The sequence below is a fragment of the Eurytemora carolleeae genome, unplaced genomic scaffold, assembly GCF_000591075.1.
Source record: "Eurytemora carolleeae unplaced genomic scaffold, Eaff_2.0 scaffold452, whole genome shotgun sequence".
In the NCBI taxonomy this organism is placed as follows: Eukaryota; Metazoa; Arthropoda; class Copepoda; order Calanoida; family Temoridae; genus Eurytemora; species Eurytemora carolleeae.
In genome coordinates this window covers 224,655-250,888 of record NW_019396341.1, presented here as the reverse complement: position 1 = coordinate 250,888, position 26,234 = coordinate 224,655, and the positions used below count along the sequence as shown (strand labels likewise).

General features: G+C 32.3%; 3 protein-coding genes across 3 annotated transcripts; 2 read left to right on the top strand and 1 right to left on the bottom strand.

Moving 5' to 3' along the window:
- Window positions 1-477: 477 nt before the first annotated feature.
- On the bottom strand, window positions 478-6,035 carry LOC111701295 (uncharacterized; the record flags this gene model as incomplete). Its single annotated transcript, XM_023472495.1, has 5 exons — window positions 5,720-6,035; window positions 4,328-4,400; window positions 3,802-3,898; window positions 2,961-3,021; window positions 478-657 (listed from the first exon to the last, which is right to left on the bottom strand). Coding segments are annotated over exons 1-5 (431 nt in total), but the record flags the coding sequence as incomplete, so codon positions are not given.
- Window positions 6,036-10,491: 4,456 nt separating this feature from the next.
- On the top strand, window positions 10,492-23,702 carry LOC111701294 (uncharacterized). Its single transcript, XM_023472494.1, has 15 exons — window positions 10,492-10,566; window positions 11,862-11,955; window positions 12,497-12,532; window positions 14,328-14,420; window positions 14,944-14,978; window positions 15,031-15,080; window positions 16,112-16,199; window positions 17,043-17,084; window positions 17,408-17,480; window positions 18,108-18,169; window positions 18,780-18,952; window positions 20,355-20,474; window positions 21,100-21,161; window positions 21,871-21,958; window positions 23,611-23,702. The coding sequence occupies exons 1-15, from the start codon at window positions 10,508-10,510 to the stop codon at window positions 23,700-23,702; spliced, it is 1,167 nt and encodes a 388-aa protein (XP_023328262.1). The 5' UTR covers window positions 10,492-10,507.
- Window positions 23,703-24,641: 939 nt separating this feature from the next.
- Window positions 24,642-25,421, top strand: LOC111701293 (uncharacterized). Its single transcript, XM_023472492.1, has one exon. It carries the CDS (start codon window positions 24,642-24,644, stop codon window positions 25,419-25,421), a length of 780 nt encoding a protein of 259 aa, XP_023328260.1.
- The last annotated feature ends 813 nt before the right edge of the window (window positions 25,422-26,234 follow it).

Here is a 26,234-nt window from a genome sequence, read left to right as displayed (position 1 = left end):
GTCTTTAAAAAGTAAGACTATTACCGATGAATAGCTGATAGGCTGTTTAGTTTACCCTGAAATTACCCAAATAAGTGAACGGTCCCTTTAAGTTTCGTACTATCTTGATAACCTTATATTCAGCCCATGTATGATCATAACACCGAATATTGTTAAAAAACTACTCTGTGTTATATTGATACGATTTACCTAATTCCCTTAAAAGTAAGTTTGGTTCAGAGATAAGAGATTACAGAGATATATTAAAGGCTAAAATATGCGATTTTTCCACAGCAGTTAGTTAGAGTATTTCTTTAAAAATTGTGAAACTTAGTCCCTGAATGGGTATTATATGCAACAATTGGTGGTTAGATGGCAGCCCAAAACCTTTTGTAAGAATATCATATGTCGTGCTGGTTAGCAGTCTGTTTTTTTATTTAGTCTGTGGTTTTGTACATTATAGTTTAAAAGGTGTGAAAATACTATTTTTTAATTCACCTGAATTTTGTTTTTAAACTTCCTCTTTGTGTCGGAGGTGGTAAATAAGGGGAGTCCAGTCGACTTCGGAGGAGTGTCGGAGGTGGTAGATGAGGGGAGTCCAGTCGACTTCGGAAGAGTGTCGGAGGTGGTAAATGAGGGGAGTCCAGTCGACTTCGGAGGATGAAATTACTATCACCTCTGGGTAAATATTTCTGAATACCTTGTNTTTATGATATAATATATAATAAAATCTTTATAGGAAGTGTTTTCAAATCATTCTGTCTTTGCATCCTAATGTCGTAGATATTTTGAATTATGAATTTGTTTAGGTCCGAAAGTCAGCCAACAGATGCCAATAGTTCTATATTCTAAAGAATTTAAAGAATTTTGAAAAGATTTTTTTTTTATCAATATATTATACTTACTTCAGAAGCTATTTGTTCAAGGTTTATGAAGTTAATACCAGCTGCAAAATAGCAACTAAATTAGGTGACAATTTTTTGCATTGATAAAAAAATATGGTATAATTGAAATGTTTAAGGGAAAGCTTGAAGGTCATAAAATATGACTTTTTGAACGTTGAAATTGTGCTTATATCTAATAATGGAGGCTGAAGGCTGGGCATGTTATAACTTGTTTAAACCTGTTGGTTAAAGATTTGTTACTATGAGCACCAAAATACTCTGGAATAGGACTTTAAGACTTAACTTACTCTGGAATAGGACTTTAAGACTTAACTTACTCTGGAAAAGGACTTTAAGACTCAACTTACTCTGGAATAGGACTTTAAGACTCAACTTACTCTGGGGACTTTAAGACTCAACTTACTCTGGAATAAGACTCAACTTACTCTGGGGACTTTAAGACTCAACTTACTCTGGAATAAAACTTTAAGACTCAACTTACTCTGGGGACTTTAAGACTCAACTTACTCTGGAATAGAACTTTAAGACTTAACTTACTCTGGAATAGGACTTTAAGACTTAACTTACTCTGGAATAGGACTTTAAGACTCAACTTACTATGGAATAGGACTTTAAGAAGACTCAACTTACTCTGGGGACTTTAAGACTCAACTTACTCTGGAATAGGACTTTAAGACTCAACTTACTCTGGAATAGGACTTTAAGACTCAACTCACGATTTTAAATAGTTTGCAATGAATATGAGATTGAGACACTTCAATTGAGCAATTTGAAAAGACTAATTTGATTTTAAAAGTTACCAGTAACACTATTTGCCCTGTAACAAACAACATCAAATACACTTACAGGGACCGTACCCGTAATTTCAAGTGACCTTTCATGCAAAGATGGCAATGCCCGATACACAACCGTACCCTTAAAACCTTTATCTGATATTGTTGTTTTCTCTGCTTAAAAGTTTTCTATTTATTTTCAGCCCAGGTTTTCCCACACTAGAAATGTGCAAGTTACTTGTTGTAGAGAAACCACAATTGAAAATAATCAGCTTTTATAAATTATAAACATTAATATATAATTCATACTTGATCAGACAAAGCTCTATAGGCGGTTTAAAGGGTATCAGCTGTAAATCAGGCATTGCCATCTTTGCACAGGGGGTCTTTGGTTTTACGCTTACAGTCCTTTTAATTGTGAAAGATGTGAACAGTCCCTTTAATTATGAAAGATGTGTACAGTGTCTTTAATTGTGATAGATGTGTACAGTCCCTTTGATTGTAAAAGATGTGTACAGTCCCTTTGATTGTAAAAGATGTGTACAGTCCCTTTAATTGTAAAAGATGTGTACAGTCTCTTTAATTGTGAAAGATGTGTACAGTCCCTTTAATTATGAAAGATATGTACAGTCCCTTTGATTGTGAAAGATGTGTACAGTCCCTTTGATTGTGAAAGATATGTACAGTCCCTTTGATTGTGAAAGATATGTACAGTCCCGTTAATTGTGAAAGATGTGTACAGTACCTTTTATTGTGAAAGATATGTACAGTCCCTTTAATTGTGAAAGATATGTACAGTCCCTTTAATTGTGAAAGATATGTACAGTCCCTTTAATTGTAAAAGATATGTACAGTCCCTTTAATTGTGAATGATGTATACAGTCCCTTTAATTGTAAAAGATATGTACAGTCCCTTTAATTGTGAATGATGTATACAGTATCTGTAATTGTGAAAGATGTGTACAGTCCCTTTGATTGTGAAAGATGTGTACAGTCCCTTTAATTGTGAAAGATGTGTACAGTCCCTTTAATTGTAAAAGATATGTACAGTCCCTTTAATTGTGAATGATGTGTACAGTCCCTTTAATTGTAAAAGATATGTACAGTTCCTTTAATTGTGAAAGATATGTACAGTCCCTGTAATTGTAAAAGATATGTACAGTCCCTTTAATTGTGAATGATGTGTACAGTATCTTTAATTGTGAAAGATGTTTGGTCAAAACTCCATCAACTGTATATTTCATTAAAGATTGGTTTAGACTTTAAACATAAAAATATTATTTTTTTAGTAAATTTCACTTACATTTGTGTTTGATATTCATTTTCAGTTGAATTAGAGATTTCCTCTTGAACTTCGGGAATATCTTAAAAAAAACATTTAAAAAAAAGTTTTAGACTTAACAAAGAATCTCGATATCCTTTTTTATGATAAATAGATATTTAAAACTAAAGTTCTCGCTAACTTAATGCTTATAAAAAATGCGACTCAATAAATTTTCTTCCGGACAAATTCATTCATATCTCCGACAATTTAATGGTTAAAAAATAGCAGATCAAATTTTGAAAATATATAAACACCAGTTCATAACCAGAAAACACTGGAATAATATATCAATTCTCTCTACTATACAAGCTCGTCATGTCTACTGCTATATTCCTTCTCTAAATGACGCCCATCCGGCTTACATTCTCAACTTCCTGGCCAGGAACAGCTGTTTCCATTCAGTTTTTTTTTCCATTTGCGAAGCGAAGAGAAGCTACGCCGTATTCTTTCTTTTTCAAAATCTTTCAAAATCTTCCAAAATCCACAATGAAACCGTGAGCTGCCGCCAAAGTATTTTTAGCTAGCTATTGTTACTGTAGAGCTCGTATATTGAAAGAATTCATATTTTTTGCGCAATGTCCTCTAAAACTAAAAAAATGTAACAAGAAATTACGGTCTTATTTCTTTTTTTTGATTGTGGAATGCAAAAAGAATTTTGTGATTTTAAATTATTCAATTTTATAAATAAATTAGTCAAATTTAAAAATAAAGAACGAAGACGACAATCCGTCTACTGCTAAACTGGTTAACGCAATTTCGGTTTCTGGCAAACCAAAATGTATGTAAAAAATATTATAGAGGTCACGTGTACACATGTTACCTGAAAGATTTGTTTTAAACATGAAGTTTCTTCTAGCTTTTTGAAGACGACCTCTCAAATATTGAAAACCAGCGAGCTTTTCAGATCCAGGAGGTTCCTCATTTTTAGAGAAAGTTAAAATGAGCAGACACAATGTTCTGATATCTAATTATATGAGTGTCGGTGCGATAAGAGGAAACAGTTATTTCCCATTTTAAGAAAGCCATTGCTATAAAAAAAACCTCTAATCTGATCAGCAATATGTAACAATACACAAGTCATATTATAATTAAGATGTCATGCAAATGAAAATAATTAATTAAAACGAGAATATGATTCTTAATTAGCATTCTTAATCTTAAAAAAATATTGAATTTTTAGAAAGATTAAAATGACATTATCTACTTATCATTAAACTAACATGACTATTGGATATGAAATCAAACAAAGACAACCTCCAGTAAGCTCTCTTATTTTGAATTTTTTTTTCACGGGCAACGCCGGGCAGGAAAAGGTTTTAGATATTTTTCTCTTATTTTTTTGACACCTGAAATTGCAGACATTTCTCAATTCTGTTGCTTGATTGTTTTAACTGTGTTTCCAACCAGACTTTTCTCCAACTGAATAGGATTGTTCACAAGTTTTGAATGCATAGTGACCAACAAAAAACGGATTTTAAAGGGACAGGTATACTGGTGTAAATGAACTGAGTTTTTGCCACAAACTATGATTTTATAATCTTTACTAGCTTCGGAACCTTCGCTGCCAAGGTTACTAAAAGTTACTCCCGCCGTTTATAATCTCAAACCCAAGCTAAAAACATTCCCGTGGGTGTCCCGAGTTCCCCAATCAAAATTTAAGACAAATCGGTCCAGCAATTCCTGATTATGATCGGAAAAAACAAACGAACAGACAAACAAAGATTACATCTTTATATATAGATACATTTGCAACCCAATATTGTGAATCTTAAATATTTCTGTCAGAGCTGGGAACTTTAGAATGGTGGATATCAGGATTAATGCGTAATCTTTTGTTTTTCCTAATCTCGAGACTAACATAATCTTGAGATTATGTTAGTGTTGAGATTAAATATTTAGATCAACAATTGGATTCTAGGAACGCCAGATTGGTTCGTTTTCTTGACTGGATGATCCTTCACTTAATTTCTCACCCATTTATTTATTAATAAATTAGTTAAAATTGGTTGAAAAAGAATCTCAAAAGTATATTAATAAATACTTTTCTTCACCGATTAATTAACAAAATGGCCGACGACACATTCTATTCTTGATTTGTTAGAAATGGCGGATTTAAGGCTGCCATTGGTCAATACAATTTACGAACTATATTCCTGCACTCTTATTGGAGAAAATAGTTTACTGATATCCAAAGAGAGAGAAAAAGGGTTGATTAAGGACTAAAATTAAAAGTTTCCACAGTGGATATTCGGATTAAGTATAAGTCTGGATTAAAGGTTATCCATTCTAAAGTTCACAGCTCAGATCAAATAGTTTAAGTTTGAAATAAACAAAGGTTTACACCGTCAGGCTGCAAAGAAATAGAAAAATTAGAAAATGTGAGTTTATAGCAAAGACTCAATATCTTTCCTGCAATACACTTTTAGATTATAATATAAAACGTCCTACTTTTTTGTGAGGGTAAATCTATGAATCCAGGTTTTTGACCGGGGTTTCCAGGGAGTGTCTTCTTTTTGTTTTTTATATTTCAACCAGATAAGAAGACCAAGCAAATATAAAACTGAAAAAATATTAATACTATATTTTTATGCTCTCGAGGGTTCCACGTGGGATAGACACCTCAGTAGAAATGCGCTAGATATAGAGAAACAAAGCTTTCAAGGGTACTGCTGTGAATCAGGTATTGCCATCCTTGCATTGAGGTCATTTGAAATCATGCTTAAAGTCCTATTCATCACCTGAAACTGTACAGAACCATCCCAAAAAGATTTCTGCCCGAGATGGTCGAAAACTCGAGAAATGTTCGGAGATATAAACGCCGGAATCAGACACATTTGTATCGTTCAAATTCTGACCAAGATATCCTCTCCATGTTGTGGAATTAATCTTACTGATCCTATTGTACTGTACACTATTTGTCAAATCTTTGGCGGAATTTTCTCCAAGAGTTTGGAGGATTTTAATTTTAGACAATCTCGTAGATTTCTCAGCAGAGTTTTGGAACATTTCCAGTCTGTTGATAATACTCCAAATATTATCAAATTCCATTTTTTGAAATCTACACCAAAAAAATGTATTTCTTGCTCAACTTTCATAATGTAAGATTATCCAAAAAAGGCTAAAAGTGAGTATTATGTTTTATGTTAGGTTGTATGTTATGCTGTATGTTATGCTGTATATTATGTTGTATATGCTATGTTAATTTTATTTTGTACTTTATGTTGTATGTTATGCTGTATGTTATGTTGTATGTTATTCTGTATGTTATGCTGTATGTTATGCTGTATGTTATGTTGTATGTTATGTTGTATGTTATGCTGTATTTTATGCTGTATGTTATTTTGTATGTTATGCTGTATGTTATGCTGTATGTTATGCTGTATTTTATGCTGTATGTTATTTTGTATTTTATGCTGCATGTTATGCTCTATGTTATGCTGTATGTTATGTTTTATGTTATGTTGTATGTTATGCTGTATGTTATGTTTTATGTTATGCTGTATGTTATGCTGTATGTCATGTTGTATGTTATGTTGTATGTTATGCTGTATGTTATGTTGTATGTTATGCTGTATGTTAAGTTTTATTTTATGCTGTATGTTATGTTGTATGTTATGCTTTTGTTATGCTGTATGTTATGTTGTTTGTTATGTTGTAATTTATGTTGTTTGTTCTGCTGTTTGTAATGTTGTATTCTATCTTGATTGTTATGTTGTATTTTATGCTAAATGTTATGTTGTATTTTATGTTGTATTTTATGCTGTATGTTATGTTGTATTTTATGCTGTATGTTAAGTTGTATGTTATGCTGTATGTTATGCTGCATGTTATATTGTATTTTATGCTGTATGTTATGCTGTATGTTATGCTGTATGTTATGTTGTATGTTATGCTTTGTGTTATGTTGTATGTGATGACTTATTTTTTGTTGTATTTTATGCTGTATGTTATGCTGTATGTTTTGTTGTTTGTTATGTTGTATTTTATGCCGTATGTTGCTTTCGACCCCACTCAGAGACTGTATCATTTATAGTTCATAATCTGAGAATTGCAGTGTTGCAGCGAAATGCATATATTCATGTTGCAGATAAAAAGCAGTTTAAACCGTTAATTTAAATATTTAAAGGGTCTGTTAACGTTATTACAAGGGACTTCACACCTACATGAGGAAGATTTTTTTCTTTGTTTTCGCTGCATAGATTCGTAAGCCACATTTAAAAAAATATAAATTCAAAATTATTAATTTAGATAAATAAACAAGGATATGTTCATCATTTTTGTGCAGAAGAAGCTTTAAAAGAATTATATAATGCCACGTGACATGAGACTAAGCCTACACTGGCCAAGTATGGTAGTTGAACTGAGATTACAGTATTTTTGAGAAATTATTAAGGATGAATTTGATATTTAAAATCATCATTGATTGTCCATTTTGGAGGGATGATTTTAAAAATGACGAAAAAAAATGTAAAAAAATGTCTACAGTAAACTAATTACATGTTTAGGAACATACAGGGCGAGTCAAAAAAAAGTGTGATTTGCGGCGCCTGGTGCAAAATTGTAACTTTTTTGTGGAACTCAGCTGTATGGTGTTTTTTTAATATTTTTTGAAAATTTGTAATTTTTTTGGTACTTCAATGGCCCAAAAGAAAATCCGCGAATCTTTTTTTTCTCTCAAAATCAAAAGTTCAGAAAAGCATAAATGTGCATTCATATCATTTCTCTCTACTTATAAAATTTTATTAAAATTGAATCACAGAATCACAGAAAATTGGCAAAATTGTAATAAGAAAATTCGCAATTTTCAGTTCTGGGCTAATTTTTAAGGAAAAGTTATTTAAATTTACTAGTTCCTTTCTACTTAGTATATTCTAAAGTATTAAATATACGTTGTTTAGTTGAAATCTTAAGAACCATTGAAAAACAATTTTTCTGTAAAAATTATACCAGAACTGAAAATTGCGAATTTTCTAATTACAATTTTGCAAATTTTCTGAGATTCTGTGATTCAATCTTTTTAAAATTTTAGATTTCTATAGAAACAATTTATTTACACATTTTTGTATTTTTTTGGTACTTCAATGGTTCAAAAAAAAATTCCGCGAACCTTTTTTTCTTTCAAAATCAAAAGTTCAGTAAAACAAAAATGTGTAAATAAATTGTTTCTATAGAAATCTAAAATTTTAAAAAGATTGAATCACAGAATCTCAGAAAATTTGCAAAATTGTAATTAGAAAATTCGCAATTTTCAGTTCTGGTATAATTTTTACAGAAAAATTGTTTTTCAATGGTTCTTAAGATTTCAACTAAACAACGTATATTTAATACTTTAGAATATACTAAGTAGAAAGGAACTAGTAAATTTAAATAACTTTTCCTTAAAAATTAGCCCAGAACTGAAAATTGCGAATTTTCTTATTACAATTTTGCCAATTTTCTGTGATTCTGTGATTCAATTTTAATAAAATTTTATAAGTAGAGAGAAATGATATGAATGCACATTTATGCTTTTCTGAACTTTTGATTTTGAGAGAAAAAAAAGATTCGCGGATTTTCTTTTGGGCCATTGAAGTACCAAAAAAATTACAAATTTTCAAAAAATATTGAAAAAACCCCATACAGGAGAGTTGCACAAAAAAAGGTACAATTTTGCACCAGGCGCCGCAAATCACACTTTTTTTTGTCTCACCCTGTATTTATTATTATATATTTGTCAATTAATCAATTATAGAATCAGATGTTTCTTTTTTATTACTAAATTGATTTTCTTATTCTTTATGAATTTGTTCGCAAATTTCTTCAAATTTTTTAAATATCGTCTTTTCATTAAAAATTGCAGGAAATCTACAGAAAATTATTTTAAATGTTTAGACATTACAGAAACCAATAACTTAATAAGATTAATTATTTCCAATGATAAGAATTAATTTTTATTTTCTCAAGCTAATTAGTTTACTGCAGAATTTGTTGTGACATTTCGTTGTCGTCATTGAATGATTTAAATAAAACCGATTTTCAAAATTAACCCTCAAAAATGGAAAACCTATGAGAATTTTAAAGATTACATTTGCGCTCTTGCTGAACAAATATGCACCGTAAAAACGTCTGATAGGTCTCAAATGAATTTTTAAAAATGTCTCAATAATACTGCAATCCTAGTTCAACTACCATACATTGCCGGTCATTCCCTTTAAGTAAGAAAACAAATTTAATGAAAATCTCTTCTAATTTCAACTAGCCTGGGAAACCAGCGTTACACTTATATTAGTTACTCCAGCCGTTTACCCGCACTTGGACGATTTTATCGGGAAACTAAAGGAATTGAGTCTTTGCCACAAACTCTGATTTTCTAATCACTATATCTGTTAGGTCAAATTATCTGAGTTTGAAATGTCAAAGGTTTACAACATCGAGTTCTAAAGATATTGTGGTTTAAATATTTGATTTTGTTCCAAAGACTCAATTCCTTTTTGCTATTAACTTAGAATCTCAAAACCAAACTAAGAACAGTCCAGTGGCTCTCCCGATTTCCCCAATCAAATTTGAGACAAATCGGTCCAGGAATTCCTGAGTTATGATCGGACAAATAAACAGAGATTACTATCATTTCTAAAACCGTTTATTAAAGTTTAAAGTTTTAGCTTGGTAAAAATATTTGATAATTGTAGAATACAACTGCTGCTGTTCATGCTCTCTTCATTTTCTTAGAAGAAAGGTTTTCTCTGTTTTCATTTCAAGTAATTCGATTTTATAAGATTTGATATTTTCCTACTTTTTACAGGTCTTTATCGGTTCGCAAAAAATAAGTCTGGTATTCAGGATGTATGTGAAAATATAATTGTAAATCCAAAATTACTTTCCCACAATAAGTTTTCCATATTATTTTCATTATTTTCGTTGATGGATGTTTCAAAATAAATGGAACCAAACATTTTATTCTAAAAAAACAATGAATTACAAATTTTTAATTTTTAGTGTTTGTTTAAAAAATACTTTTAAACTATTGATTTCAAAATGTTGTGACAGAAATATTGCAAGTTTTCCCAAAGATTTTTAAGACGCCCTGAACAGATATTTTAATATAACCTTATAATATATTAGAAATCACGAAAAGTCAAATGTTACAAGACAGGTATAGTTCATCATATCAATTCAAATCTGCAGAGATAGGGATGAGGAATATATATCTGCTATTAAATAATATTTTAATTCACTTTCTTTACCCCCTTTAACAAAGAAATTGAGTCTTTGCCACGAACTCAAATTTTTAAATCCTTATATCTTTGCAATTTGAAGGTGCAAAAACTTTTATATTTCAAACTTAGATTTTTTTATCTAAGAGAATTCTGTAGTTTAAACTATCTTAGGTCTATGACATTGTGTTGCAAAAATATATATATCAGAAAATCTGAGTTTGCGGAAAGACAATATGTTAAATTATGGTTTAATATTCAAAGCAATTATTTCAAAAACCATTTATTTGACCAATTATATAATACATCTTCTGACCAGATTAACTGTTTAAAATGAAAGTATTTTTACTGCTCGCTCTTATTTACATAAATCCTGCTTTTTCAACCTTCAGGTGTGTAACTTGGTATTGATTACAAACTCCTAAATTACAAACTTCTGAAATACTAACTCCTGATATACAAACTCCTGAAATACAACTCCTACATATAATACTAACTCCTGATATGCAAACTCCTGAAATACAACTCCTCCATAGAATATTAACTCCTGAAATTTAAACTCCTAAAATTCAAACTGCGGAAATACAAACTCCTGTATAACCAACTTCTGGGGGCCAAGCACTACGGCTAGAGCATTGTAAGGGGGCCGAGCACTGCGGGAAAAGAATTCAGAGTCTTCCTTCAGAAGTTTGTCTGTTAGGAGTGTTTTCTTAAGAAGTTTGCCTTTTAGAAGTTTAAATTTAAGAAGTTTGATTTTTAGGAGTTTATATTTAAGAAGTTTGTCTTTTAGGAGTTTGTCTTTAAGAAGTTTGCCTTTTAGGAGTTTATATTTAAGAAGTTTGTCTTTTAGGTGTTTATATTTAAGAAGTTTGTCTTTTAGGAGTTTAAATTTAAGAAGTTTGTCTTTTAGGAGTTTATATTTAAGAAGTTTGTCTTTTAGGAGTTTATATTTAAGAAGTTTGTCTTTTAGAAGTTTGTATTTAAGAAGTTTGTCTTTTAGGAGTTTATATTTAAGAAGTTTGCCTTTTAGAAGTTTAAATTTAAGAAGTTTGATTTTTAGGAGTTTATATTTAAGAAGTTTGTCTTTAGAAGTCTGTATTTAAGAAGTTTGTCTTTTAAGAGTTTATATTTAAGAAGATTGTCTTTTAGAAGTTTTTATTTAAGAAGTTTGTCTTTTAGGAGTTTGTATTTAAGAAGATTGTCTTTTAGAAGTTTATATTTAAGAATTTTGTCTTTTAGAAGTTTATATTTAAGAAGATTGTCTTTTAGAAGTTTTTATTTAAGAAGTTTGTCTTTTAGGAGTTTGTATTTAAGAAGATAGTCTTTTATAAGTTTGTATTTAAGAAGATTGTCTTTTAGAAGTTTGTCTTTTAGGAGTTTACATTTAAAAAGTTTGTTTTTTAGGAGTTTATATTTAAGAAGTTTGTCTTTAGAAGTCTGTATTTAAGAAGTTTGTCAATTAGAAGTCTGTATTTAAGAAGTTTGTCTTTTAGAAGTCTGTATTTAAGAAGTCTATTTTTTAAAAGGTTGTATAATTAGGTTGCTTAGTGCTTATTCTCAATACGCTCCCGTATATTGGAGCGCATCGTAGGCAATTTCAATATAACCTTGGTTTTTAGAACTTTGTCATAGAGACATAGAATGAAACATCTTTAAAGAGTTTATTTTTTATGAACTCTTTGAATAGGAATGATATTGAACTGGTTCAACCTTATCTAAAGAACTTTATTCATCCTTCTCATCCTTGTATTGGATCAGTCATTGGGGACTGGACAGAACAGGGATAATTTTATTTATAAAAACAATAGTTAATTCTTTAAAAACAACATTATACATGTATTTTTTAGAAGTATTAAAAGAATGACAGGAAAATAATCTTTTCTTAAGTTGTTATATGCCTAACAGTCTGTTTAAAGGGACTGTAAAGGAAAAATGAAAGTATTTTAGGAGTTGATTGAGGCCCAAAAGAGTTCTATCTGATGTTCCTGTCTCGAGAAATTTATATAAAACTGTGTCAAATTTATACGAATTTTTTTCAGATTGGTTTCGTATTTGCTGAATACGATTTTTATACAAAATTTTATATGTATACATTTTAATATAAATTTGACACAGTTTTTTTTATCAATTTCTCGAGACAGGAACCTCAGATAGAGCTCTTAAAGATCTCGATCAACTCCTAAAATGCTTAGGTTTCACCCTATACCCCTTTTCATTTTTCCTTTCCCAATAATTCGAGTAAACAGTTTATAAATTCTAGAAATTGTTAATGTTTTATTAATTATTTGCTAAACCAACAAAAAGATAAATACTAATTTTTAGGAAAAAATTACAATGGAAGAAGTTATAGATGTCAAGGTATCAAAATACGGTTAAACTCAAGTGTATGAAGACATCGGAAGAATTTATATAAGGTCGTCTTGAATTTGAATTTGAAGCTGTCTTGTGTTTTCCTAAGCTGTCAAAGTCAAATAGTTTGGCGCTAATTTAAGTAAAAAATCTTTCATCTATATATATAAAGTTGTAATCTCTGTTTGTCTGTCTGTTTGTTTGTCAGATCATAACTCAGGAACCCAAGAACCGATTTGCCTCAAGTTTTGTTTTGGGAACTTGGGAGACCTACGGGAATGTTCTTAGCGTAGTTATATGATTCTGAATTGAGTGGGTCGACTTTTATAGAGAAAATTTAGTATGCCGGTAAAATCGTTCAAGTGCGGGTAAACGGCGGGAGTAACTTTTAGTAACCTGGGCAGCGCGTGTTTGTATAAAATGCCTTCTTTTTGAGCGAAAATTTTATGTTTTTTTAAAAAGAAAATGGTATTGAAGGTTTTAAAAGCTAGTTTTTGTACATTTTCTTTACACTTTTCAGATTATTAAATGCCTTTTTTTCGAAATCAGAAAATGAAAGTACTTTCAAACTAGAGGTTTTTGCAGTAGTGAGATTTTATTTTTTTTTGATTTTTAATTTTCAAATCTCACTACCGCCAATACCACAGTTTAAAAATAAAAGTTTAAATTTTATATTTTCACTTTGGATTTTGAAATCTCACTTTTTATTTTTTTCATGAATCTCACTACCTTAGAACTTGACACTTTATACTTTTATTTTATAAAACTGGGGCATTTTATACCTACAGGGGCAGCGCTGGGTTCCCAAGCTAGTTTTATATAATTCTCAGCGATAAATCCCGGACTAAATCTTCCAGACCACATTTTTAACATTCTTCCGATTTCTTCTTATATTTGAGTTTAACTGTATTTAAAAAATGTTTACCAGTTAAACTAAGAAATTAAAAAACAGCGTAAAAAAAGAAAAAAAATTAAATTAAAAAAATTAACGATTTGATCAAAGTTATTTTCAAAAATTATGCTGATAATACAAACTTGATTCTACTTTATCAAAGGAACTGAGTATTTGCCACATACTCTAATTTTATAATCTAATATCTTTGCAACCTGATGAAAAATTTTGATTTTTAATTTTTAAATTCTTTAATCTAACAGAATTCATTGTTTAAAAATCAAAGGTTTTCAACATTTGGATTGGCAAAAACTGAGTTCCTTTTCTGTTAGAAAATATAGAATGTGCCAGACTAACTAAAAACTATTAAACAACAAAAGATAAATTCCATCCTACCATCACATTAAACTAAGCTAATTTCATTCTACTATCACATTAAACTAAGCTAATTCCATCCTTCCATCACACTAAACTAAGCTAATTCCATCCTACCATCACACTAAACTAAGCTAATTTCATCCTACCATCACATTAAACTAAGCTAATTCCATCCTACCATCACACTAAACTAAGCTAATTCCATCCTACCATCACATTAAACTAAGCTAATTCCATCCTACCATCACACTAAACTAAGCTAATTCCATCCTACCATCACACTAAACTAAACTAATTTCATCCTACCAACACATCTAAGCTTGTAGGGAAAGTCAAGGTCCATAATTAGGCCGGGTTCTGTAAAATGTCTAGCCGCGCCGTCAAAGTTGAAACTAAACAAATATAGAATATGGTCGAGCCAGTACATGCCGCTTGTCACTAGGGCCTGTGCCCTGTACACTGTACATCTCAGTACAATGGGTCAGTCCGCTTCGAATTCAAATTGACAATATAGTCTACCGTGATATTAATTAGATGTTGTTAAACGAAGAGGAAACTGTTGCCATGAAGAATGGAAAAGGAGTTGAATTCTGTCATTTGATTATCAGTAATCTCAACATATCTCTGGTAGTGTTATAAATACAGTGAGAAGCAGAAAACAACTTTCAGAATCAAATTATAACTTTACAAAGTACAATGAGCATAAATTACAGCAAATGTGCAGTGTAAATTCGTCTTCTTATTCCATTGTTTTCTGGTTATCACTGTATCATTATTATGTTCTTTAAGATGACCTAAAAGTTTGTATCTGAGATAAAATAGCTTTTTAGACTTTTTCTGAAAGAAAGCAATGTTGAATAGAATGCTAGAAAGTTATTTCGAAATTGAACAATGGGTCGCATACAACTGTAGGATAAGAAGACGACATTTTACTATTGTGCATTGCAGTCCTCTGTCTGTTCCACAGTTGTATGGGCACCACTGTATTTCTTGTCTGAAAATCAAGTAACTACATCCGACAAAGTTAGAATTAGAAATAAAACACTTTTTTATATAAATCTATCGTGGGTTTCTATTCAAAATTAGATATTAGATTTACATTTATTTACATTTTAATAAATAATTTTTTGATTTGAAAATAATTTTCTAGAATGATTTAGAGAATAAACTTTGTATATCGAGAAGGTAACATTTTCAAGCAAATAAACAATATCAAAACTTTTGTTTTGTTTTCCAGAAAATCCGAGTGCATTTTCCTCCAGATTACATATGATCAGAAAACCGCAGGTTTAGAATTAAAACAAAATAAATAAAGTTGAAAATTAAAATTTTTAGCTTTTTCTCATTAGGTAAGTTTAAGTCTAATTAAAAGGATTTGAATAAACTTTTGCTTATGTCATAAAATTGATTTCTAAGGAAAAGCAAAACATATATTTAAAAGCACACTGTCGTAAATCATTGATGGCAGTGCTAAAACTTCAGGGACAACCCATGGCAAGCTTAAAAGTTTTAGATTTATACAGTGATAACCAGAAAACTGTGGTATAGGGAGAATTCTAGCGTTACTTAAACGTATCTTATGTTTTACTGTAGCGGGAAAATGATGGGTTGATCTTTTCCTGCGATCAGGGGGGATAATGCCCCACCCCCCTCCACCCCTTGTATAAACTTTTGAATCATAACGGTTTTAGTTGTGTTTATATGATAATTTTGACAAGACAAACAAATCTATAAATAACCCAAGCGACGCCGTTGTTCCGTTATTCCAGAGGGCGGGGGCAGGAGGAGGCGGCCGGCCAGCCAGCGGAGCTAGGGTTAATATCTAGGCTAGGGTGGAGTGAAGCTTGGGGAAAAGAAAGGAGTTAGTTCGATACGAACCCTTTTGATGAGAAGACGGGGAATTTCCTGAGCATTCTTCCACCGTCAACAATTATTAACTTTTCATCGATCGTATAGTATTTTTCATTTTCTCATGTGTTTGTATAAAGTGTAATAAATTTGTAAAACCGTCTCGTTCAATATTTGATAATATGAGTTGTTTCCCTGAATTTTTAGCATAAACTAGATTACAAGCAAGCAGTTTTACCTGTAACTCCAAAAATCTGTTTTTAAGGTAAATGGGCCTGTATTTCTGTTTCTCATGTTTAAAGGATTAATTAAAGTCATTACATGATTATAAAAGTCGTCTTTCTATTCCAGAGTTTTTTAGTTCTCATTGTACATTTCATTTTTTATTTGAAATTCATAGAATTCCATGTTTGGATGTTAATAAAAACTAAAATGATATTTTAATAAACTTTATTTCAATATTTCCATAGATTTAGAAAAGTCCAGCCTTGAGGTTTTAAAGAAGGGTGATTTAAGCATTCTCAATCTTTTCTTTCCTGGATGTGGTAAAATATACAGGTTGGGCACTTTATACAATTAAACATATTTCTGAAAGATGATATAAAATATCTTATATAAAATAACAGAACTTATAAATAGAAAATAGAGACACAAAAGTTTTCAAACTGAATTGTTTTATGACATGATTAAAAACACGAAATGCAGGAAACATTATATTTACACTAAACATGTTAATAATCAAATTATACAAGGATATAAGGGTTGATCAAATTCTCCGCCGTTCAGGGCATATATATTCTCCCAAGACCATTCGGTTTGATCATCCGGGTTCAAACATGGCAAGTCTAAAGGAACTGTCTAGTCTGTACTAGATGCCACGCCATATCTAAGCGTGGCTTGGTCCAATTTAAAGATTTTACTAACTTGGGTTTACTCCGGGCATTATATTAACTCTCTTATGTACAACATAACATGAACAATGTACAATGTGGCCATGCTCACATCACATATTGTATTAATTAAAGAAATTAAGCCTAATTTCAAGTGACCCTCCATGCAAAGTTTGTTTAAGATCAAATTGAAAGTATTTTCACACCGAACAGCAAAAACTTTTTCGCACGCATGATACCCATTTCAATAACATATAGTTTTATTAAGTTTTACTCAAATTGCTTAAAAGCAAGCCGATAAAGTTACTTAATCACCCTGTTGTAGGGTGATTAAGTAACTTTATCACCCTACAATGAGACAAATTAGGTATGAAATTTGAAATTTTAATAGGAGGGTGAAAAAACTACTTTTTCGCCCAGTTGTAGGGCGATAAAGTCACTGAATAACCCTACAACGGGAAATATTAGGCGTGATAAATTCCATCAAAATTGAATAAATTCTTTTTTACAGAGCAGTGAGTATTTTTAATGAAAAGTTTAACAGAACCACCAGGTAAAATATGGAGAGAAAAATGTTTAAATTTATTTTTTGTTATTTATAAGATATTAAGTCAGTTATAAGTCGTAATCATAATAGATTATTAGGTAAAATTATATACATTTTTCTTGTTTAATTTTATTGTAGAATATCTTTAACATTTTCCTGAAAACAGTTTCTAATTTCAAATCATTATTATCATAATTATCAAAAGTAATTATCAATTTCTGGAAATATTAAAATGCTATAAAGTATTCTCAGAACAATTGGATTTGAACTTAAGATAAACCTTTTAAAAATGTAAATTATATATAATAATATAATTAAAACTATTTTAGAAATACTCAAATTATAATTCCACATCTCTGCTCACTAAAAGGGGTTTCAAGAGACCGCTATGATTCTCTTAAGGTCATAAAAAAAGAGCTAAAATGTATATTAACGTATAAAATGTAAAGACTTCATTCCTTTTTAACTGTTAAAACCTCTGAAAATCATCCCTTACTTAAAGAGTCATTTCTCATAACAGTTACAAACTCAAATTTTCTAATTTCTATATCTTTGCGCATACACCTTTAATATTTCAAACTAAGATTATTTAATCTAACAGAATACATAGTTTGAAATATATAAGGTCTGCTCCTTACAGCTCTTGGGTTGCAAATCAGAGTTTGTGGCAAAGAATCAATTCCTTTTCAAACTTTAAATTTTCCATGAAAATGACAAAATTCTGGCTATAACTAACTGTACAGAAAACTAATGTAACATAATAAATGCTAGACTTACTGCGTCGTGTCCATCTTTAGTTCAAATTTGAATTGCATATTTAATAATAAATTTTCGTGGATTTTCAAATTTTACGAATATCAAAATGATTTTGGAGACAGATTTTTGTAGTTTTGAGCATACATAAACTGTTTCCTGCGGTCATGTAATCTGCCTCAACAATTTTGGACCTAATCGGTTCAGCCGTTTTGACGTTTATTGGATTCAAAGAACAAATAAGCAAATTATATATTATAGATTTTAAATATAAAGGGTAATGATCTTGTTGGAGTAAAGGTGAACGTAGAGCACTTTAAACTGTTCCCGTGGTACAGGTGACAATTCAGGACATTTTTTAGATTAAAATAATGACACATCATCGATAAAAAAAGTGAGAACCAGAAAAATCAGGAACAAGAATTAGACTTGTAGACTCAAGAGTCAGGATATGACTTTAAATAGTCCAATGAACATGCAATTATGCAAAGTAAACAGACCAATTCCTATTCCATACAGTGATGACCAGAAAACTGACGATACTAAGGTAATACTGTAGTGGAAGTGCACTTGATGTAGTTCACAGGCAGCCGTAGTACATTTGAATTTCCGAGCCGGGTCAACTTTTCCGTTCCCAGTTTGTACTGTACCTAGATCTATGGACAGAACTAGCCGGTGCAACAAGGTTGACGCGGTCAGACTTTATACTTCATATAGGTTGAATTTACTTTTACTAAAGGGGCAGAGGTGCGTGAGTTACAAAGCAAATAGCTTTTATTAGTAAGTTATAAAATCATTTTCTCAGGGAAAGGGGTCTGTTTGCACAACTACACTACACGTTTGTGTTGTCTCATGTTCATCAGACTTTTCAAGTCATAACTTGAGTTTTGAAGTCGTCTTCATCTTCCATAGTTTTCTGGTTCTTACTGTATATATATTTGTTAAAAGGGGTTCATATAATGCAACAAACAAATATGGTGAGATGGTCCCGACAGGAACAGAATACTCAGCATTCTATCTTTTTACCGAACATTTTGGTCTGGGCTATACCATGAGGATAGAAAATGACTGCAGTGCCTTTAATGATACATACTATACAGGATCTTGTAAAAACCTCGTAGGTAATTAATGATACATAATATACAGGATCTTTTAAAAACCTTGTAGGTAATTAATGATACATAGTATACAGAATCTAGTAAAAACCTTGTAGGTAATTAATGATACATACTATACAGGATCTTGTAAAACCTAGTAGGTAATTAATAATACATACTATACAGGATTTTGTAAAAACCTTGTAGGTAATTAATGATACATAATATACAGGATCTTGTAAAAACCTTGTAGTTAATTAATGATACATACTATACAGGATCTTGTCAAACCTAGTAGGTAATTAATAATACATACTATACAGGATTTTGTAAAAACCTCGTAGGTAATTAATGATACATACTATACAGGATCTTGTCAAACCTAGTAGGTAATTAATAATACATACTATACAGGATATTGTAAAAACCTCGTAGCTGTAATTAATGATACATACTATACAGGATCTTGCAAAAACCTTGTAGGTAGTTAATGATACACACTATACAGGATATTGTAAAAACCTTGTAGGTAATTAATGATACATACTTTACAGGATCTTGTAAAAACTTTGTAGGTAATTAATGATACATACTATACAGGATCTTGTAAAAACCTTGTAGGTAATTAATGATACATAATATACAGGATCTTGTAAAAACCTTGTAGGTAGTTAATGATACATACTATACAGGATCTTGTAAAAACCTTGTAGGTAATTAATAATACATACTATACAGGATCTTGTAAAACCTCGTAGGTAATTAATGATACATACTATACAGGATCTTGTAAAACCTCGTAGGTAATTAATAATACATACTGTACAGGATCTTGTAAAAACCTCTTAGGTAATTAATGATACATACTATACAGGATCTTGTAAAAACCTCGTAGGTAATTAATGATACATACTATACAGGATCTTGTAAAAACCTCGTAGTTATTTAATAATACATACTATACAGGATCTTGTAAAAACCTCGTAGGTAATTAATAATACATACTGTACAGGATCTTGTAAAAACCTTGTAGTTAATTAATAATACATACTATACAGGATCTTGTAAAAACCTTGTAGGTAATTAATGATACATAATATACAGGATCTTGTAAAAACCTTGTAGGTAGTTAATGATACATACTATACAGGATCTTTTAAAAACCTTGTAGGTTATTAATAATACATACTATACAGGATCTTGTAAAACCTCGTAGGTAATTAATGATACATACTATACAGGATCTTGTGAAAACCTAGTAGGTAATTAATAATACATACTATACAGGATTTTGTAAAAACCTTGTAGTTAATTAATAATACAAACTATACAGGATCTTGAAAAACCTAGTAGGTAATTAATAATACATACTGTACAGGATCTTGTAAAAACCTCGTAGGTAATTCATGATATTACTAATTTTTAGATAAGAAGATTTTTATATACATTCACTGTGCTGACTCCTGGATGTTTTATGGACCATTAAAATCAAATTATTTTGATAAAGTCAACTTTTTCCCAATATCCTATTCTGGTTCAACTATATGTAAGTTTAAAGGGACTGTAAGCGACCCTTCAAGCAAAGAGGGGGATGTTCAATTTTCAAGGGTACCCTGTAGACTTGTGAGTGAGGAGTGTTCGCGAAAATTGAAAGGGGGTATAGGCTTACTCCGATTAGTTGGCCGCCAGGTGTCTCTGCTCTCGATGCTCTGAATGATTCCACCTGGAAGTGCATTGTATAAAAAAAAACAAATAAAATAAAATTATGAACTATTAACTATATTATATCAATGCGTCGAAAAATTATTGATGATTATGGATTGTAATATCTGAATGACTTGTTTTGAATTAAATTATGTTCCAAATTTCTGAATTTGTTTGGACGCTACGTTTATTGGTATGAGACGTTTTTAACAATTTTCTCCTAATAGACGCAACAGATAGAAGTAAGATTAGTAGCGATCACCATCGATAATTTTTCGCGAACACTCCTTTTAAGGGACAGCATGGAGGGTCACTTGAAATTAGGCTTACAGTCTCTTTCTTTTTCAAATCTTGTGTTAATGAATGGAAAAACTTCAAAAACTTTCATTTAAAAAAAGAATTTTGTCCATCTCTACTTTCAAATGAATTTAAATTAGAGCCATTTTTTCATTTTTTCTTTTGTATAGTATGTCCCCTTCCCTTGAAGAAAACCAGTTTTTCCCAAATAATTCAACCATTCACTTTGGAGGTAAAAAAAAATTATCCTAAAAATTTATGTAATAACTTTTAAAAAATCATGCACAATTGTCAGTTCTGCAACAAATTAAAAATAAGAGAATTTAAATAAAATTTAATGAGTTTCTTACATATACACCAAATTGAGAATGAAATTAAGATGTTTATATAAAGGATCATAGACCCCACGATACTAAATTTTTTCTCAAGAAAAATATCAATTAATAATTTTGGAACAAACTGGTAATCTATTTGCTTGATATGGTTTGTTTATTGTTCGTGAATGACCAATTTCGTTCTTTCAAATGAACAAAAGTAATAATTTGTTTGTTGTCAAAATTGTAGTTTTTTTCTATCTATATCGTGTTTTTTTTCCTGAACAATTGTTCAATAAAATATTTTGTTCAGAAAAATCATTTGTTCAGTATAATCGTTCGTCTAGTAAAATCCTTTCTCCAATAAAATTTTTTTTTCAGCAAAAAAAATCTTTTTTTCGTAAACCTTTGTTCGTTTATTAAAAACCGATCGTTTTTTCAAGATTGTTCGAAAGATTTGAAATCGTTTCGTTCGTTAAAAAAATATCGTTTTTTCATTTCTCTGAATGATCCAAGTCTTTAGTCCATTATTAGTTTTTTTCTGAACCACACCATCGTTCTCAAAAATTTCGTTTGTTCACAAAAATGATACCCACCTCTAGTGTTGACTGTGAATCTATTTGCTAGGTGTGGATAATGGTTTCATCCATCACTGTTGTGTCAGTTGTCATAATGTATTCGTTAGTGGCTTTGGATAGTTACCTTTTTGATTACAGTAAGTCAAAAATCTGATTAAAAGAATATAAATGGGATTGTGAGCGTAATATTAGAGACCCTTCGTGTAAAGATGGCAATTTCCGATGCACAATAGTACCCTTGAAACCTTTCAATAATATGGAAGATATTGTCGTTTTTCTAGATTTAACACTGGGGATTTAGGATAATTCCTGCAGGAGAAATGCGTAAGTCACTTTTGTAGAGATGCCATAATTGAAAATAGTTAGTTTTCAAGATTATCAACATTTGTATGATCAGACATTGGGTACAATTGTTAAACAGCCATTGCCATCTTTGCATGCAGGGTCACTTGAAATCTTGCTAACTGTCCGTTTAAATAATAATCAATTAATCAATTCCTGGAGGCCATTTTTAGGAGCATATACTTTTTTTTACAAAGTTAATATAATCTAGTTTTTGATAATTTTTATAAAATAAAATGGTACTTGGCATAATTAATAATTTCAAATGTTCATTTTTTTCTCGTTTTCTCCGTCTGCATGTCCGCAGTTTCTCATTTTCTTGCCTCCCTTTTCCCGTCCATTTATGGCGCTGTTTTTGAAAGAATGTTTACGAGTCACTGTCTTTGCGCTATTATAAGACAATGCACGATCACCCTTTCATTGTGTAATGTCCCCCTCTTCGTTTTTTGTTTTGTTTTGCAGCCTCAGCTCTGCACATTCTGTCCACTTGCATTTGCTAGGTCACCACTCCTAGAACTTCAAGTTAGTTTATTTTCGTCCATTGAGGGAGCAATAGCTTCCCTGCTATGAACCGCACATTTGTACTTTCCTACAAAGAGGGTTGCTATTCAATGATGGATAATCAAGGGACCACCTCAGAGGTAATTTTGTTGTAGAATCCAACAGAGAAATGTCCTTGAGTCACATTTCGCTGTTTGTGAGAAGGTTAGATGGTAGGTAGAGGAGAGAGGAGATGAGGTTTGTAAGAGTAGCGTGTTAGGAATGTTTCGTTAAAATCACTCCATTTGTCTCCAAGTGTTATACTGTTTCCCAGCCCAGCGGAATTCTTTAGGAAGTATCCCACCGCTGAATGCTGAGTTGCACCCTTTTATCAGCTCTGCTCAGGGAGCAGGGACAAGGCCCTTCCAGAAAGGGCTCCTATGGCAAAGAAAAGTGCATATAAAACGGGATTAATATTAGACATATTAAATCTTTGTTATTTTAATTTTTTTACTTCGTACCCCCGCTGTGGGTACTATAGTTAAAAAAAAGAGGCTCACTAATTGATGATGGAGTTTAGGACCGCTTGACCTTCCCTCCCTCCTATATGCAGGCACCTTTCTCAGCGTCCACTGCAAATAGTACAGAGAGCTTTCTGAACAGAGCTCTGTTATCTAAGGCTGTAGGAATGCAACTGATGGAGCATATATTGTATTAGATAATAACTCAAAGGCATTTTCTCAATGGCAACTTTCCAAGTGGCAGCTTCCCAAAGGTTCTGAGGCACCATAGGGGCCAAGGGCTGCGGCTAGCATAGTCATGGAGACTGAGCTCTAGGGTAAGAACAGACTTGAGAAGTGGCCGCTTGAGAAATTGCACATTTGGGAAGTTGTCACACAGGAAAATACTTTTGGGAAGTTGCCGCTTGGGAAAGCTTTCAGAAATCATCAAATAAATATTATTGTAGAACCTGATATCACTATGATAGATATTGGTATCTATTCCTTCGGAGCCTACTTTCAGGAACCATTTCATGCTAATATTAGAAATGGTAAGTAAGTAACGTTACATTAGAAATGGTAAGTAAGTATCGTTATATTAGAAATGGTAAGTAAGTAACGTTTTATTAGAAATGGTAAGTAAATAACGTTATATTAGAAATGGTAAGTAAGTAACGTTACATCAGAAATGGTAAGAAAGTAACGTGGTATTAGAAATGGTAAGTAAGTAACGTTAAATTAGAAATGGTAAGTAAGTAACGTCTTGTTAGATATGGTAAGTAAGTAACGTTATATTAGAAATGGTAAGAAAGTAACGTGGTATTAGAAATGGTAAGTAAGTAACGTTAAATTAGAAATGGTAGGTATAAGTATCGTTATATTCGAAATGGTAAGTAAGTAACGTTTTACTAGAAATGGCAAGTAAATAAGAAATAGTAAGTAACGTTACATTATAATTGGTAAGTAAGTAACGTTATATTAGAAATGGTAAGTAAGTAACGTCTTGTTAGATATGGTAAGTAAGTAACATTATATTAGAAATGGTAAGAAAGTAACGTGGCATTAGAAATGGTAAGTAAGTAACGTTAAATTAGAAATGGTAGGTATGTGGCGGCTATGAAAGTCGTCTTTCCTTGAAGAACTTCTCGCGGCAAGGAGAAGAATAGGGGAGTTTCTAGAAGCCACGAGATATATATATTTTTCTAACTTTGTAACTTTATATTTAAAATATAGTTAGTCGTTATCTAAATCCTCGTCTTATTGCTATCCGCCAAATTGGTGACCCCGGACTAGTGAATACGTTTCTTTATAAGTCCAAAGTTAAACAACCCACCGCGTTGTATTTTTCCACCTAAAACTCAGTGTTTTGAGTAAGTGTCCTGTTTTGCTCGCTAGTATTATTTTCGGCTGAAAAGTGAACCAGCCTCCCTGTTTTCTCCACAGGCTATCACAGTAAGCGAAAACCTAGCTCGACAGTGCTTTCTTTTTCAGCGTCACGATGCCTGGAGATCCAGCTTTGAGCACAGGCGCCTCAAGCCAGTTGGATTCCTCTCCCAGCCAGCTCTATGCAGTTGCTCTGAAACTGCCTGTTTTCTGGCCTGACAGCTGCGAATCCTGGTTCATCAACGCTGAGTCCCAGTTCCACCTCAAGAATATCACCAACAGTATCACCAAGTTCCATCATGTAGTTGCATCTCTACCACAGAACGAGATAGACAATGTTGTAGATATCATAAGGAGCCCGCCTACTGCTGATCCTTATGGTGTTTTGCGGTCTCGTCTTTTACAGACACATTCTCTGACGGATTATGCACGTTGTGAATCAATCATGTCACTTCCTCTGTCTGGAGATATGCTCCCTTCAGCTCTCTTATCCAGGATGAGGGCTCTCCTTCCTTCAGAACATCAGGAGTGTTTGTTCCCGCGGTACGCGTTTTTGAGGCAACTTCCAGCTGATGTCAGGTCTCATTTAGTTCATGATAAAACCGCCGATATTGCAGTTCTCTCTCAACGTGCAGACGAGATTTACCGGAGTAGTTTGTCTTCTAATTCGTCGGTAAACGCTTTGGATTCAGTGAATGCTGTCAGTACTCCTCCTTCTAGACAGAACCGCCGTAATCAACGCTCTCGGAGAACTTCTAGTCCAGTTTCCCGCCGTTCTCAGACTCCTGCAGCTCCTTCTCGCCGTCCAGCTTCACCGTCCTTTTGCTGGTACCATGCCAAATTCGGATCCAAGGCCTTAAGTTGTCAAGCTCCCTGTGCCTGGTCGGGAAACTAGAGCGCCGGCAGGAGGATGTTTCTTCCCTGCCTGCCGGTTCAACGAGTTCTGCTCTCATCTATCTCCATGATAATCTCTCCAACCGCCGTTTTCTAGTCGACACGGGGGCTTCAATCTCAGTTTTTCCTTCTACAAGTGCATCTTCAACATCTGGTGTTCAGTTACTCACAGCTGATGGATCAACTTTAACATGTTCTGGTTCCAGGATTATGCCATTACGGTTTGGAACATGGAATTGTTCCTGGACTTTCCAGCTAGCTCCTGTTTCTGTTCCAATCCTTGGAGCAGATTTTCTGCAACATCATGATCTGAGNCACTCACTGATGCTCTGAAGGGACCTGGAAAAACTATTTCTTGGTCTCCACTCATGAACTCTGCTTTCAACAGAGCCAAACTACTCCTCTCAGCTGTTCCAGAACTAGTTCACCCTCAACCCAACGCAGCAATTTCTCTGTCTGTGGATGCTTCAGATACTCACATTGGAGCTGTTCTCCAACAACAACTTCGCGACGAATCCTGGGCTCCGCTGGCTTTCTTCTCTAAGAAACTTTCCGATGCTGAGAAGAAATACTCCGCCTTCGACAGAGAGCTCCTGGCAGCCTTTTCATCTGTTCGACACTTCAGATTCATGCTAGAAGGTAGAGAGTTCACAATATTTACTGACCACAAACCTTTAACTCATGCTTTGTTCAGGACGAGTCCTCCTTGGTCAGCTCGCCAGCAGAGGCATCTTGCATACCTGGCAGAGTTCACAAATTCCATCGTGCACATTCCTGGCAAAGAGAACGTTGTAGCTGACGCCCTCTCCCGCCC